This window comes from Pituophis catenifer, unplaced genomic scaffold (genome assembly GCF_029215685.1).
Source record: "Pituophis catenifer annectens isolate HBS135680 unplaced genomic scaffold, rPitCat1.0.hap2 SCAF_6, whole genome shotgun sequence".
NCBI lineage: Eukaryota > Metazoa > Chordata > Lepidosauria > Squamata > Colubridae > Pituophis > Pituophis catenifer.
In genome coordinates this window covers 62,955,827-62,972,567 of record NW_027256886.1, presented here as the reverse complement: position 1 = coordinate 62,972,567, position 16,741 = coordinate 62,955,827, and the positions used below count along the sequence as shown (strand labels likewise).

General features: G+C 39.6%; 1 protein-coding gene across 1 annotated transcript in view; it reads left to right on the top strand.

The window, feature by feature from the left end:
* The window catches only part of STK32C (serine/threonine kinase 32C), a 28,588-nt gene extending 19,013 nt beyond the window's left edge, over positions 1 to 9,575 (top strand). Inside the window, exons 7-10 of the mRNA XM_070945399.1 lie at positions 2,550 to 2,675; positions 2,882 to 3,013; positions 8,525 to 8,592; positions 9,307 to 9,575. Of these exons, the coding sequence (XP_070801500.1) occupies positions 2,550 to 2,675; positions 2,882 to 3,013; positions 8,525 to 8,592; positions 9,307 to 9,445 (465 nt within the window). The 3' untranslated portion in view covers positions 9,446 to 9,575. The remainder of the gene's footprint in view (positions 1 to 2,549; positions 2,676 to 2,881; positions 3,014 to 8,524; positions 8,593 to 9,306) is intronic.
* The last annotated feature ends 7,166 nt before the right edge of the window (positions 9,576 to 16,741 follow it).

The following is a 16,741-nucleotide window of genomic DNA, read 5'->3' as shown; positions in this document are numbered from 1 at the left end:
AACGGGTGGGATGTGTCTCGCGATCCAATTTCTCCTTCCTCTAGCATTCCTGTGTTGAAGGGGAATGTCTGTAGGAGGCTGAAATTGTGTTTGGATGGTAACAGCCCTCCGTGGAAATTCAAACTGTGAATAATCGAGGGTCGTCTGTGTATCAGACTGGATGTGCCAGACTTCTTTATAAAAGCAAGTGTCTCCTATGTATGAAAGATTAGCTAATTGTGCTAATGATTGGTATCACTTAAGACTTGAGTGTCAATTTCTGGAAGCCTGATATTGTGATACATTTATAATTTCCACTGACTGCCAACTTAGGTGATTTTTGCCAGGACTGGCTCCAACATAGGACTTTTGAGAATCAAGAGGAAGTGATCAGCATGCTTGAGGGAACACTAGCAAAAGTACATATAATCTTTAAAAGATAAAAGTGAGAAACAAGAGTACTGAGAGCATCCAAATTCGGTCCACTGGAAACTGCATATATAGAGGCCATGGGATACTGAATGCTAGATTTGTGCAGTGGAATGATTTGCAGAATATATTGGACTGAGCAAAGCTCGTCTCTATTCCATCTGGTTTTGGGGTTTTTTCCAGATTTTTCCTGCCTGCGCAGTCCCTTCGCTTCATCCACAGTCCAGTGGAAAGATGCTTGTGCATGCCTTGGAAGGCCCCAAAACGTTTATGATGAGCTTTCTGGAGGACATAACAGTCTGACCATTTTCAATGCGGGGAAATTCCCTCATGCCAACAGGCTGTGCAAAGCACCCTTCAAATCCATTACAAAATGTTCCTTCAAATTCTTTGCCAGCCCTCTTCAATATCTGTAGGGGAAAAAAATTAAATGTAAACTGCCATTGATGGTTGAATGTTTTTTTTAAAGATGAGTATCTTGTAAAAAAACAAAAGGGAATGCATATGTATGTACAACAGCGACAAGAATCAAGTGCTCCAATATAAATCTGTCTCAAATGAACAGTGTGTGTTATTTTAAAGTAGGATTGTGTTATGGATAATTTACTCAACAAGAATACTCCCTCTGCTGGATTAATGTAGGAAGATAGCCTCCAAACAAACAGTGTCTATGAAAAGTAATAAGCAGTGGAAGGCACAAAGCATCCTGAAGATGAGTATTTGTGGATAACCCAAATGAAGAATAAATTGTTGAGGCGAGGAGAAGTTTTGTTCATATTTGAATTAGATGAGCATCAGTATGGAAGGAGTGTGATGTTATTCCCAGTCACAGAAAAAAATAGAACCTCTGAACTGATGCAACTAGGAGACTTTGTTCTCGTCCTTTTTCCCAAATGTAGATTAAAGAAAGGTCATTTAATTGTGTGCAGCCATTTCACTTTGTCAGTCAGCCATGGTGGCGCAGTGGTTAGAGTGCAGTACTGCAGGCTACTTCTGCTGACTGCCGGCTGACTGCAATTTGGCAGTTCAAATCTCACCAGGCTCAAGGTTGACTCAGCCTTCCATCTTTCCGAGGTCGGTAAAATGAGGACCGAGATTGTTGGGGGCAATCGTCTGACTCTGTAAAATGCTTAGAGAGGGCTGTAAAGCACTGTAAAGCGGTATATAAGTCTAAGTGTTATTGCTATGGAAGGCATGTCAACTACTGCAGTGAAGAATTGGTGCTTCCCTTACGGGACTTGTGACTGTAGCTCAGTCAGAGGCAGTGGTGGGATTCAGCCAGTTCGCACCACTTTGGGAGAACCGATTGTTAACTTTCTGAGCAGTTTGGTAAACTGGTTGTTGGAAGAAATCATTAGGGCAGAGAACCAGTTGTTAAATTATTTGAATCCCACCACTGGTCAGAGGGGCTACATTTTACTACTCTAGTAGTAGTAGTACTACTGCCTCTGCATCCAAATATCCCTGAGCATCTAAAATGAGATAAATAAGTTTGTTAACGGTAGACTGCAGAAAACTGAATGGGTCTTTCATTAAAAAATGGGGGATAAAACTAATTCACATTTAGCTATTTTATGGAGTGGAAAACAAATTAAATTAGAGGTTATATTATATAACTGTTGAGAAAAAGAAGCGGATTTCTCTTTATACACTTCAACTGCCTATGTGGAGAGGCGAAAGTAGTCTTCAACCTACAACCCCAATTGGAACCAGAATTTCTGTTGCTAAGTGAGGTGGTTTTTAAGTGAGTTGCACCTGATTTTATCACCTTTTTTAACGATTTTATAGTTGTAAGCAAATCACTGCCGTTGTTAAGCGAATCTAGCTTTCCCCGTTAACTTTGCATATCTGAGCTGGGAAGATCACAACTGGTGATCACATGACCCCAGGATACTGCAACCATTGTAAATACCTGCTGGTTGCCAGGCACCCAAATTCTGATCACATGGCCATGAGGATGGTGCGGCAGTGTGAAGATGCTCATAAGTCACTTTTTTCAGTGCTATCGTAACTTCGAATGTTCACTAAACGAATGGTTATAAGTCGAGAACTACCTGTAAAACAGCTCAGATTTTTTTTTCCCCAGCTGCCCGGTTTCGCCCTAAATAAATTTGCTTCGCCCCTCTGATTTCCATTTTCAGCTTTTGACAGTCAATCCTGAGCATCGTTTTTCTAGTCTAGCCAACATTCAGACTTCCTCCTACTTATCTAACGTGGACTGGGATGAAATCTGCAAGAAGAAAGTAGAGCCTGGCTTCGTTCCTAACGTAAGTCAAAAGTGATGAGTATGTTCGTTTCTATTGTGGGTCTCTGTTACTCATGAAGGAGGCAGTAATATAAAGCCAAGGGTTGTATTCCCCCCCTCCCCCCCACACACACACCGTCCCCACGGCTAACAAACTTGGGCTCAGAATATTGCTTGCATTTTCCGTTTGCTATTCACACGGCAGCCTCTCTGTCTGATTTTTCACAGAAAGGCCGTCTGCACTGCGACCCCACTTTTGAGCTGGAGGAGATGATTCTGGAGTCAAAGCCCCTGCACAAGAAAAAGAAGAGGCTTGCAAAGAACAAATCCAGAGACAACAGCAAGGACAGCTCACAGTCTGTAAGTGTTCCCTCGCAGTTGCCAAAGGAAATTGAAATCTTTTGAGCATCCTCTGATTGCAGGAGCTGGCTTTTTGCTTTCAAATGCCTCCGATGGGGCTCTGCAAGAACCCTTCTGTGCTCTTGGCCAAATTGTAAGGCTGTGTATAATTTTAATCTTTGCTGAAGTCCCAAGCAAAGTCCTTCCTTGAGTTGCTCCACAAAGCAGCAGGGATCCTTCACTTCTGAGCGTGGGAAAAAAAAGTCACTACAGTACAGGTAGTCCTCGATTTATGACCATAATGGAGCCCCAAATTTATGTTGCTAAGCAAGACATTTGTTAAGTGAGTTTTGCCCCATTTTAACCACTTTTCTTACCACGGTTGTTAAGTGAATAATTGCAGTTGTTAAGTGAATCTGACCTTGCTTGTCAGAAGGTTGCAAAAGGAGATCACATGACCAGGGACACTGCAACCGTCATAAATATGAACCTGTTGCCAAGTATCCGTATCTTGGTCATGTGACCCTGAGGATGCTGCAATGGTCATAAGTGTGAAAAACGGTCATAAGTCACTTTTTTTCAGTGACGTTATAACTTCGAAGGTCACTAAATGAACTGTTGTAAGTCGAGCACAGAAGCCTCTTCTTACTTTGATCTTCTCTAGTACTGCTTAACTAGCATGGAAACAGACACGGGAAAGCTTCAGACCAGTGCAGTGTGCTTCATTAAAGCAAAGTTTCATAAACAGATTGCCTCTTCAACACCAATCTAAATCTCCTCACACTCTCCTACATTATGTTCCTCCAATTAGGTGAGACTAAAGCTGCTAGAATCTCAACTCCTGCTACTATAATGGGATGTGGGAATAATCCTGAAAGTCAGGAGGAAGAGCCACAGACCTGACAACCATCAGGCAGAAGAGATCTCAGTCCTCAGAAGTGGTAGTGGGATGGAATGGAGAATGGGAAGAATATTGGAAGAGAATTTATATTTTACCAACAAAGAAATAAAGGGAGACCAGTGTAGATCTATTTCAAGGTATTTAGCTCTCGTCATCTAGCCATACCCTTTCTGGGATTTGAACCCAGGCTACTTGCATATTAGATAGATGTATTAACCTCTAAGCCATGGGCTTGCCTCACTTTGTCAGCTATACCAGGGGAGAAATTAAGAAACCGGTCTATCAGGGCAACTGGTCTACCCAAATATGGGATGGAGTATACTGCTTCCAGAAAAACACTTAATCTCTCCCCTGGTATAGCCGACAAAGCAGGGAGAGCCCATGGCTTAGAGGTTAATACATCTACTTAATATGCAAGTAGCCTGGGTTCAAATCCCAGAAAGGGTATGGCTAGCTGACGAGAGCTAAATAGCTCGAAATAGATCTATATTGGTCTTCCTTTATTTCTTTGTTGGTAAAATATAAATTGAACACCAAAATAGTTTGTTGCAAAAGCAACTGCCTGTGAAGGCTCCTGGATTGGGGCTGAAAGGCGGAAGCGGAAGCAGTATGTTCCATCCCATATTTAGGTAGACCAGGTTGCTCTGATAGACAGGTTTCACTGGAAAAACACTGTTTCAGAGAGAGCCTCCCTAGTTTTTCAGAGACTAATGGAAAGGAGGGGAAAAATGCTTTTAGACTTGCAAGATTCTGTTAACGTAACCTTACGATAAAGACAGAGCTAGTCTTCATTGTTGTCCTTCTTATCTGTGCTGCTTTGAAGGGCTGTTATTTTATTCTGTCATATTGGTCCGTCAAGCAAACACGGTTTTATTATGACAAAGGACCAACCTCTTCCCAACTGCTGCTCATAAGTGACACCATTGTTGCTTTTCTTGTTGTTTTCCTTGGAGTACCAACAGTATGCATGCCATTTAATGTAAGAACTCAGAGCCCTGTATCGAAACAATCATTCTGACTGAAAATATTTGAATAATGAGTGCAAATTTTGTCTGCATTTCTTAAGAATGAAAACGGATCAAAAGCAGAAATGAGGGTAACTGAGCAGACCAACAATTTCTAGAAGCTGACTGATCTGTTCATCACTATCTGTCCATGATGGTTGATTAGAGGAAACAATGCTAAAATAAAAAAGATGCTCTTTTTTTGAAGTCAGAGGTAGACAAAATCTAGCAGACGTTGGTAAGAAGAAAGAGTGTATATAAGCAGTGGCATATGGATGGCATCCTGTTGTAATGATCAGGTTTGCCAGGCAACATATTCTAATTGGAATTAGGTCAAAACTAGTCAGAATTCTCACTTTTAATGCTTTTCAAAGAAAACACCTGTTCTTAGTATTAACAGGTGTAAAAGAGCCTTCCATAGATGTTGCCAAGAGTGTATTCAGTCTTTTAATCCCAGTAAATTCATTACGGGCTGAAAACTAGCAAAATAATAATAAAATAAATGACGTTAGATTGTCAGTCATCTAACTTCAGTTAAATCTGACTGGCTTTTAAGAATGTAGGGCTTTTTCTCTTTCCACAGCAATAATTTGCCTTTTGAAAGTAAATAATCCCTTTCGCTGTATTTCTAAACAAATTAGCAAATTTATGTCCAGCTGTTCCATGGGGAAAAAAAAAACAAAAACGAAGTCTCAAATCAGCTAAACTGGAAATCTATTTTGTGAAGCAAAAAATAAAGCAGATAATAGCTGTACCATTCCTGATGTCAGTGCTAGGGCTATGTGGCGCATTGGATTTTTTTATTTTTTTTATTTTTTATTTTATTTTGAATTTGTATACCGCCCTTCTCCCTGAGGACTCAGGGCGGTGAACAGCCAAGTAAAAACATCAAGTACAAATATTAAAATACAATTAAATATATATATATATATAAATTTGGCCCCATTAATTAAAAAAGATAAACAAAACAATTAAAAACACTTTAAAAATTAGGCCAGCCCGGCTTGCTGGAAAAAGAAGGTTTTAAGGGCACGGCGGAAGGCACTGAGGTCTTGGATTCTCCTTATCTCTGGGGGCAGCTGATTCCAGAGGGTAGGTGCCCCCACAGAGAAGGCCCTCCCCCTGGGGGTCACCAGCCTGCACTGTTTGGCTGATGGCACCCCGAGGAGCCCTCTCTGTGGGAGCGCACGGGTCGATGGGAGGTCGTCGGTGGCAGCAGGCGGTCTCGAAGATAGCTAGGCCCTATGCCATGGAGCGCTTTAAAGGTGATAACCAACACCTAATAATGTGCAGGAGCACATTTGTAGCCTGCTTGCAACTTCATAAAGTAGCTGTAATGTATCCTGGGATCATTGTTTCTTTTGCCTGATGTCAGGCCCACCATTCTGCCATTCTATTGAAAGGCCTGGGGGAGGGGAGGGAGAATGAGGCTTGCTGGCATTTTCACATGCTTTTGCTGTAATTGCTTGGGAATTAGGGAGGGGAATTGTCTTCGGAGATGAGTGGACTCCCTCCAGCCAGTTCCAGCCTGGTTTCAAAGCCGTCATGCCCTGAGAGTGAACTGTTATCTGCCTAGCACCTCAGTGTTCTCAAAACATCCTTGTGACGTCACATTGGCTGCTTGTGGACTGGTCAGCGGGGGTTGGGCTTGGGGAAACGAAAGAGTTTCAGATTACGCCTTGCTTTCCTGCAATCACTTTCTCTCAGTAACAGTTCTTTTGATTCAACTTAAAGGATTCAAGAGTCTTACTTTCTTGAGGAACCAGCTGGGGCAGGTCCTTAGGCCTGGATTCTATCAGTTTTTGCCATCTTCAGTTGCAATAGGCCACTAGCTGAGGAGTTCCTTCAAGGCAGTGTAGAATGAGACTAGAGTTCTATTTCTTCAGGTTCTGAAGCATCTTCTGTAGAGTAGATCTGAAATGCTGCACACAATCCTCCTTGGCTACTCTCGTTGTTTTTGGCTTCTCTCTTATTGCCAGGGATTGGTTGATTGGTTACAGTATTTATGTTCAATCACAGTTGATAACATTGGCCAATTCACAATAAATATCCATAAAACATTTGCATCAGCCTCCCCCACAATCAGTCCCATAAAACAACCATTAAATATCCCGTAAAACCAACCGTACAATCAGAACAGCCCCCCTATAACAAGGAAGAAAATTGTACAGTCTACAGCACTTAAGCTCCAGCAGCCCAGCAGAATAATGCTACTTTAGCCACCTTGTTGAAACAAAACAACATGTGGGTTGCCCAATACTCAGAGTGGGAGAAGTGTTCATAAAAAGGCCTGAATCTGACCCTACTTTCCAACTCCTCCATCTCTTGGAGCGGATTACATGAAGCATCCTCTCTATGTTGGAGTTTTCAAGATGGCCAAACACCTTTCGAAGGAGATGGTGCCTAAGATGTCACCTCTCTGTAGGTCATCTGCATCTCCATCTTGGAGGAGGGAGGAGAAACCACCGGCTGAAGGAGAGCAGGTGTCAAATGCAGGAAACCAAAAGTCAAGGTGGTTCAAATAGGTTTATTGCAGGCTAACATTCTCTACAAGAATCTGAACTACTAACAGTCAAAGGAAACTGGCGATAGATAAGAATCAATTAATTCAAGGTGGGTTGGACTTAGATCTCTTAGGGACCTGCTTAGCACCTCCCTTAGGCTCAGTGTGATCATCTCCTATTGGAGGTCCCAATTTGGGGGCGGGAGTGTCAAAAGACATTCCTATTTATTTATTTATTTATTTATTTATTAAATTTATATACCGTCCTATTCCTAAGGGACTCAGGGCGGTGAACAGCGAACGATAAAAATACATGTAATACAAACGTTAATAAAAAACCAATTAAATATACTAATCACTCTGGTCCTAGATAATACAAGACATCCCAGTTTAAAATAAAATCAAAAAGCAATATAAAGGGAAAGTTAGGCCAGGCCGGCCTGCTGAAACAGGAATGTTTTGAGGGCACGGCGGAAAGTGCGCAGATCCGGAATCTTCTGTATCTCTGTGGGGAGCTCGTTCCAGATGGTGGGTGCCCTCACAGAAAAGGCTCTCCCCCTGGGGGCCGCCAGTCGACACTGTTTGGCTGACGGCACCCTGAGAAGACCCTCTCTATGGGAGCGTACTGGGTGGTGAGAGGCCAGTTTAGAGTCCATTTGGGGGAGGAAGCATTTGAGGTCAACCCTTTAGATCTGTAACTGCTGTTTTTAAGGGAAAACAGAGTTTGATGAGATTTTTGTAAACTGAAAAAAATCTTACCAATAAAGAAATCTATTTGACAAAATCTCAGAGTTGTTCTAGTTGCTTACAACTGACAAAAAGGGTAGGTGGATAGATGGCTACTGGTTTACTTCTATCTAAAGAGCTATGACTGAACATTGATTTTAATTCATCTCCTAATTTATTGCCTGCCATATTAATCATGGCAGGCAATAATATCATATCAGACTGTTTTATTAAGCAAAATAAGGTTCCAGAATAACTGACTAATAGGAAGAAAGGAAAGCATATAGTGTCACAATTCTGAGTGACACAAAGATGGATGTTGTTATTGATTTTAGTTCTGTTTTTAGTTCACAGCAATTTAGACAAGAAAGTATAATGTAATGTTTCTCTTTTTATAGGAAAATGATTACTTGCAGGAATGCCTTGAAGCAATTCAGCAAGATTTTGTCATTTTTAACAGAGAAAAGTGAGTCTGAAATTTGTTTTTAAAAGGGAAGTGAGGGTGGGAAGATGGTTGGTTTGGCTGGATAATTATGATTACAATTTTTGGAGAAAAATTATCCTATTTCCAGTTCTTTTATGTCTCCCCAGAATCCTACTGTATATCTAAAATTGGAGAGAGCCTTCTGATCATCGAGTGATATTGATTGTAGATTGTATAATCTGAGACATCTGACACATTTAAGCAGTGTTTCTCAACTGTGGCAGCTTGAAGATATGTGGACTTCAAGCTGCCATGGTTGAAAAACACTGCATATAAGATATACATTAATTAGAAGATAAGATATAAGTCTTAGTTGGCAACAAAAGAATAATAAAGATGGCACCAGATAAACTTAGGTGTTTTTGTACAATAACAAGAATGCTATTAATTAGATGTTCCTGCTCTTAACATTCACTTGCCCTATTTCATTTGATGAGACTGCTCAGAGTAGCTTTAGGACTACTCAGGCAAGTAAATATGGAGAATGCAGTCTTCTAGAGAACCTTTGAAAGGAAGGATATGCAGGAGACAGAAATGCATATCCAGGGTGTGGAGAATGAAGTGACAAGGCACTTTAGACACAGTTCTATAAGCCTATCTGAACCCTAATCTCCATCAAATATTTCTTCTCAGAACAATGCTTTTATGATTACTTACTTTGCCATATACATAACTAACTTTACTTTCTATATATAGGTTGAAGAAGAGCCAGGATCAGATGAATGAGTCCCTTTCTCCTCCTGAAACAACCGATGAAACAGAGACTGAAACAGAATCTGAACATTCCAACATAAATATGTGTAGCTCAGTGTGTTCCTCTACAGGAAGCAGCTAGGACGATGGGGCAAAGGGGCCAGAAGCTTGTGTGCCTCTTACATAAAACATTCTCAGGTTGCAGGTTACAGTACAGCAGGTACTTTTGTGGATGGGGGAAAAAAAGAAGAGGAGTCACACAAACCAACACTGTAGAGCCACAGAAAAAGCAAATAGTTCTTACAGAACTCATGGATTGAAAAAAGATCTCCTGTTACCAGAGACTTTGCTACTATGCAACACCTCAACACAACTGTTCCATTTCTTTCTTTGTACGTTTCTTTTGATAGATGACAGATCGCAATCTGAAGCATATTTCAGGGACAAGAATGTATCATATATCTGAGAACATGCAGAATGAAAGCGGGCAAGGTGGGAGGGCTAGAAAAGATTGCCAAGGCAATTGAAAATGCTCCATCACTATTGTCCTTACAGCCAGAGCATGCAAAATTGTCCCTTGATATTTTCAGAGCATTTGAGGATTCTTACAAAGCACAGCAGTTACAGAGTTACCCGCTGGGCCCAGGCTCAACTGATGCCCTTGGCTTCATGTGGTTTTTAATAAATTTAATCTCTGATTTAACAAGTGCTTTGGAATCCACCGATCTAGGGCCACCTGCCCTGAATTTTACAGCTGGTTTTTTAAAACGGTGCAGTGCAAGGTAATTTTTATTTTTGTCAAACCACTGCATCTTTTCACAAAGCCATCCTTGACTTTCAAGGAATGTTGTATGCTTACAAGCACCTGAACTGAGGTTAGCATTTTCTTCACTCCTGTAAAGGAGCAGGATATTAGCGTGGTTTGATTTGAGATGCCCCAAGGAAGTAACATTAATGCACTTCTTTATGCTGTTCAAAGTGTGATTTAAATATATCAATCATTGACACCCTTCTTAACTTCTTACAAAAACTGGACAATTTTGATGCTGATTCCAGCTGTGGATACTGCCTTTTTCACTGTTTCAAAAGTCACTTCTCCCTCTTTCTTATACCAAGCCTGCTATCTTACACATATTTACCGGGAATAACATCCACTGAATGTAGTGGATTTACCCCAGATAAAAATAGTAGGGTTGCCTTGAGGCTTTTTCTTACTATATTGTGGCTTTATTCTTAAAACTCTAGGAATCCTTGACATTAGGGTATATGTTGTACATAAATCTTGTAACTCTTTTCACTCCGGTTTTGTTCAAGCCTCGAAGAGATTGTCCTGTTTGTATCTCAGTTGTTTGTGTTTTCTTGAAAGAAAGTGAATTTTGCATGCTTTTAATGTTGATACATTTCCCACCCACCTGCCTTGTCTTATTGAAACCGATTTGCTAGCATTGGACTAGAGTCTTTTGGAAACAGGAATCCTTACAGCCTTACTACTGAAGCTACAATTTTTTCTGCAACAAGGTTTTTTTTTTTTTAATTTCTCTGCCATTAAGAAGGAATTCTGACCAACTCATTAACCAGTCAATTCAACAAACAACACCACAGAGGTATAATCCTTTTTATATGGACTACAGTGAACACATGCTTAATTTTCCACAGTTTTATGTGGAAGTTAGTAAGAAACAAAGATTGTCCACAACCAATATTTCATAAGAATCATTAGAAAGGGAAGAAAAATCAAGTTTATTTGTGTAGATATACATAGAAACCAAAGCTTTATTCTCAGTGCCACTATTTGTAGATTATAGCCAGGTAAATGGCACATCCAATTTACAGTTGAATGGTAAATGTTATTGTGTTAGTACTATGATTAAAACTTCACTTGATTTCAAAGCGAGAAACTCTCAAAGAGGTTTATAGTCCAGATATTTAGATTATGCTATTCCACCATCTGTTTTATCATAGTGTCACAACCTCTGATGTTAAAAGCAGAGCTGCAAGCATGCCAACAGGAATGTTCAAAGTCAAAAGCCTTTTAAGTGTTGGGAAATCCACTTCCCTGCACTCACAAGTAAGATCTAGTAGTGAGTACAGAACCACATTCAGCTCAATGTAGTTATTGTCCCCATGGGATACAGAATCCTAACACTAAGGATTATAATTTCAAACAGGATTATAACAATGTTCAGATAAGCCTGGATCCAGTCTTTTTTCAGACCATCCACACATTGTGTTTCCTAATGCCTCAAGAAAGCTAAAGTGCCAATATGGTTCGCCAACTGATCCCTGTTCAGTTGCATCATAGCACAATAGATTCTACAGAGTTAAAACTCCAAATTGAATTCAAGTCCTAAGTGTGGGTGACATGTGCATGTTCTAGTAATCAGTCATAGACTTAAAATGTTGCATTTTTAAAATGAATACTTGCCTCTAACTAGTTTGTTTAGAAAGTGTTTAGTCTAATTAGCCTTGTGTTGAATGTTCTATGTGAATCTAAGAAGAAATGGCTTTCTTGTTAAAATGTTTGCATTGATATAAGCCAGTAAGTGTGGTTATTGGCCAATGAATTCATAGGAAGTCCATTGTTTTTTTTAAAGATACAAAATAAAAGATTTACAATTACGATTTAATAAAATGCCGAGCCAGTAAAGTTTGTTGCGTTGTTTTGTTATGGGGAGTTGTGTTTCTGTTTAAGGAGACCAATAAGGCTGAACAATGGTTAAATTTGGCTGAATTATACTCAAAGCTTTCCCTTTCTTGTTTTTTCTTTCTGTCTCTCCCTTTCTTTGTCTTCAGAAACCATGCAGACATACATACATTTATTTACTTACTTACTTACTTACTTACTTACTTACTTACTTACTTAGTTACTTACTTACTTCTTACTTACTTACTTACAAGGCTGATCATTTCACAGTCCAAAGTCTAACAAACTGTTTGAGTAATGTCTCCCTCCTTGACCCAGTGGGGTGGACAGGAAGAATGGGGGACAGTCATGCAGATAGCTGGGTTCTGTACCATAAAAAAACTACTAGGAGACAGGGCACTTCCTTTGCCATTTCTGTTTCAGGAAATCAATAAAAGATGCCCAGATGCAAGTCACTTCCAATACTCTTTATCTTCTATCATTTTCTTTAGCCGACTGCAGATGTGAAAAGGCCTTGTTTAACTACATTCACTTTCTCCCTCAGGACTGTTGTCTGCAACCTGAGTCAGCCCAGGGATTAAATTCTTTCCTTTCCCGGAGGAAAGGAATGAACATGTTTCTGAACTATCTTTAAGAATGATAGGCTTGTAGGTGGATGCTGATAATCACAAGTCTCCTGGCACTTGCTTAAAAACATATTTGAAGGTACTTACAACCATGTGGGAAGCTAATCCTCTACAGAACCTGTGCTACTTAACTCGGTACTATCATGCTGCAGTGACAGGGAAAGCAGATAGATGGTGATGGTGAATGTAGCAATAACCTTCTAAATCAGGGCTGTCAAACTCCTGGCCTATGGCCCGATGCCACACCCACACCCGGTTTAGCGAAGGAGAAAAATGTCCCAATACATCACATGATGCCTCCATGAGACATGAGTTTGACACCTCTGTTCTAAACTATAAGCTGGGTTTTCTAACCCAAAACTCAAATACATGTTGGAAGTCAACCTTCAACATTTGTGGCCAACATGGCCCTTGATCATACTGGAAGGGTGTGTTAGAAATTGTAGCCTTCATACCTTGATATTTATTGGAATTAAATCTTATTCAGAAGGGTGTATTCAGCTTGTTCAGACTGAGTTCAGCTCCTTCAACTTAGCTCAATATTTCTCAATATTGACAACTTGAAGGTGTGGGAACTTCAACTTCCAGAATTCCCTAGTCAGCAAACTGGTTTGGGTATGTTCGGAATTGCAGTCCACACTTTTAAGTGGCCAAAATTGAAAAATGGTGGCTTAGATGATAACTGGACTAGTGCCTGGGGCATTTCAGTTTTGTGCAAAATATTGCCTCCCTTCATATCTATTTTTCCAGGATTGTACTGCTTCTGTTTATTAGCACAGAAAGATTGAAGAAAGATTTAAGACACATGCTTTTGACAATTTACTTATTTTTAAAGCATGTTTCTTATACTTTACATATAATAAAATCTGTATTTTAATTTCACTTCAAGGCGTGAAATTTATGGGAAATAAGCTGAGAGCTATGGTTTCTAAGCCACAATTCTAGAGTAAAAGCTTACATTGAGCACAAATGATATGCCATCAATCCTCTGCCGAATTGTTTCTATGGCTGTCTGTATACATTTCATTCCCATATAATGTGTTTGTTTTTTACACTGAATAGTCATGGAAGGATATATATAGATATTTGATATAACAGTCCTGTCTTTACTATATGCATTGCTAATAGGGGTGGGTTCTATTTACCTTTACTACAGGTTCACATTGCGCCTGCAATGCATTCAGGACAAATGTTGCAGAGCCTCTGTGGTTGTTCATAAGGGCGAACGACTGCCATGGTGCTGCAAGAGTCATAGTTTCAGGACTTCATAAACTCTAGGGGGTGCTTATCATGTAACTTCGACCGTTCGCTACGGGGAACCCAGGGATTACCTGTATTGCATGTTAAAAAAGGCAGGATTTCAATCTGCTATAAATTGTACTCTTTCCCCACTAGAGGGGGCTAGATGCCATGTTTGGTATAGAGTTTGAAATGAAAGCTGGAACATGTTTGAAAGGCATAACTGATAATTACTGTCTCCTGTGGATTTCTGCTGTTCTTTTATCAGCAATTGGGCTAGTCAAATTCAACAACTTAAAATGAAATGATACCACAACATTTCCTAATAAGCAAGAGAAGCTAGGACACAAATAGCTAGTATGTAACCTTAAAGTCACTTCAAGTGTGCCTGCTTCTAATAGGGCCACCTGTTTTTTAACTTCATACTATGCAGGCTGTTGTGTATTCTTGGGTCAGTGTATCCAATAGATTTTGAGCTTTAGTAGGAACACATTGCCATAAATAAGATAAAGAAATGTAGCTTTCTAGAGCATTGCAGTTGCTAACATTATTTCATTTGAGAACTACAGTACCCTTGGTGTATTAGGATGTATTGCAAGAAAAATTCTCAACCATGGATGACATTTTTAGAGATTTATATCTCATCATTTTGGTACCATCTCAAGGCATCTCACAAAAGCCAACAAAATTAAAATCTAAGAACGCAGCACAATAAAGTGAGCAGTGGTGGCAGACAAAAAGCTAAGAGAAGAATAATAACAGTTTCTTTTTTGTTAAAAAACCAACCTTTTAAGTAATTTAAATGTAAGACCTGATAAAGTTAAAAGCCAAAGTGAATATGATGGGCTTAGTCTAATATCTAAAAGTTAGCAAAGAAGGCATTAGAAAAACATTATTTTACAAAATCAATTTCAGAGTTTGAGTAGTACAATAATATCAAGATTTTCAAGTTAACATTAGAAGTCAAACCATATGAATGAAGTCTTTCAAATCAGTAGGGCATGCTGGCTTTCAGATTCCATAGGCCCAGATCAAGAATTTAAAGATTAAAAACATCAGCCTGATTTAAGATTGGGCATCTGTGCAGGCCCAAGCAAATTCTAAAATAGGAATATTAATATATAATTAATTAACATTGCTGTTTATGAGGACAAGGAGACATCAAACAGAGAAAAACTGGGTCGCCAAAGAAAGAATGGCTCACTTTTTATTTGCTTCCTTCTGACTTGCTCTGGGAGGGAATGATCTGAGAATTTACAACATTTTTCATGAAAAAGTAATCCCAGAAGTGTCCTTTACTTCCATCAGCAATTCCATCAGCAGCTGTTGCCCCAATTATCATTCACATCTTCCATTACATTTATATGCCTAGCGATAAATTATATCTTGTATCACCTACTTGGTCTATGCTTCTTCTGCTCACTTGGTCTAGTCTTCAGGAGTGAAACTGGGGTGGTCCACTTGTATGAAATTGTACCAGATGGGCTGAGTATGGCAAATTCATGCAAATGTATTTTAATCTCCTTTGTATGCATTTGTCAGAGAAACCTGTGTGATGACTCACAAAGGTTGTGTATTTTGCCCAGCCCAGTTTGGGACCTTCTAGAGTGAGGGTGTCCAACCCTGGCAAATTTAAGACCTGTGGACTTCAACTCCCAGAATTCCCAGAATCATGCATATGAAAGGGGCACAGATGTAAATCCAAGAAATTCCTAAAATTTGCTGCCAGTATAGGCTCTCCAATTAATACTGTCCAGTCCTCACTAATGTTCTCTTCAGGCATTAAACCTGATCTTGGAAAGGGACATTCAAAATAGATTACTTTGAGAACTGGACTATCCTCTTATCCACTGGAATGGTTGAAATCAAGATGTCATCAGAAATTTCTAGATATCAGCAAAATCTGCGAATATGCATGCATTCACCTATCTTGTTGGATCTAAGATGACTTCATTGTTTCTTCTGATTTCTTCTGCCTTAGAACTAAAAGAAATTAGTGGGAGCTGCACCTAGACAGAGTGCATGGGCAGGGTAGAGCTCCTACCAAATAATTTGGTAAACTCTGCAATGTTCCAAACAGGAATGTATGCATAAATAGGGATCAATGCACCATGGCATCTGCTGCAAGCTGCGATTCTGTCAAAATGTGTCAGCCAAGAACAATGTGTCAGGCATGAACAACCATATCCAACCATGAAGAGTTCAATTAGCTACTTTATTGCTCATGCCTATTTCACAGGAATCTTCTCAGACTGGTAGTTTGCACTTGGGCCAGATTAGTAAGGCATTCAAGGTATGTGTATGTGTGTGTTGGGCCTTGCTGCCTTATGCCTACATAAAGATTCCAGATTAATTCCCGGCTTGACTCCTCCCTCTGATTCTGCCAGTCTCTCTCCAACAAAATGAATGTCATAACATCATGCCCCAGGATCCATCCTTTACTGATTTGTCAATATTGTGGCACAAATATAAATGGGGCAGAATTTGCATCATTACATCATGATTGCCTATTTGTCATTTGCCCTCCTTTCTTATGGCTGGCTGGGAAATTCTAGGATTTAAAGCCCAAACATCTGAAAGTCACCAAGGCTGAAAAACACCAGCTAGACAATTGCCCAATATATTGTGGAGCTTAAACCTCACCACCAGCATGTTTTCTCACTGTTACATGTTTACTTATAATGTTTTGTTCTCCAGCAGCTATTTATTTATTTATTATTATTTATTAATCAAATTTCTATACCGCCCTACTCCCGAAGGACTCAGGGCGGTGAACAGCCAAGATAAAATACAGACAATACAAATATTAAAAATCCCTTAAAATTATTAAATATTTCGGCCGAAACACAGATTAAAACACCCAATTTATAAAATCACGAATTCAAAAATTTAAAATTTAAGAATTTAAAAGAGGGGAGTTAGGCCAGGC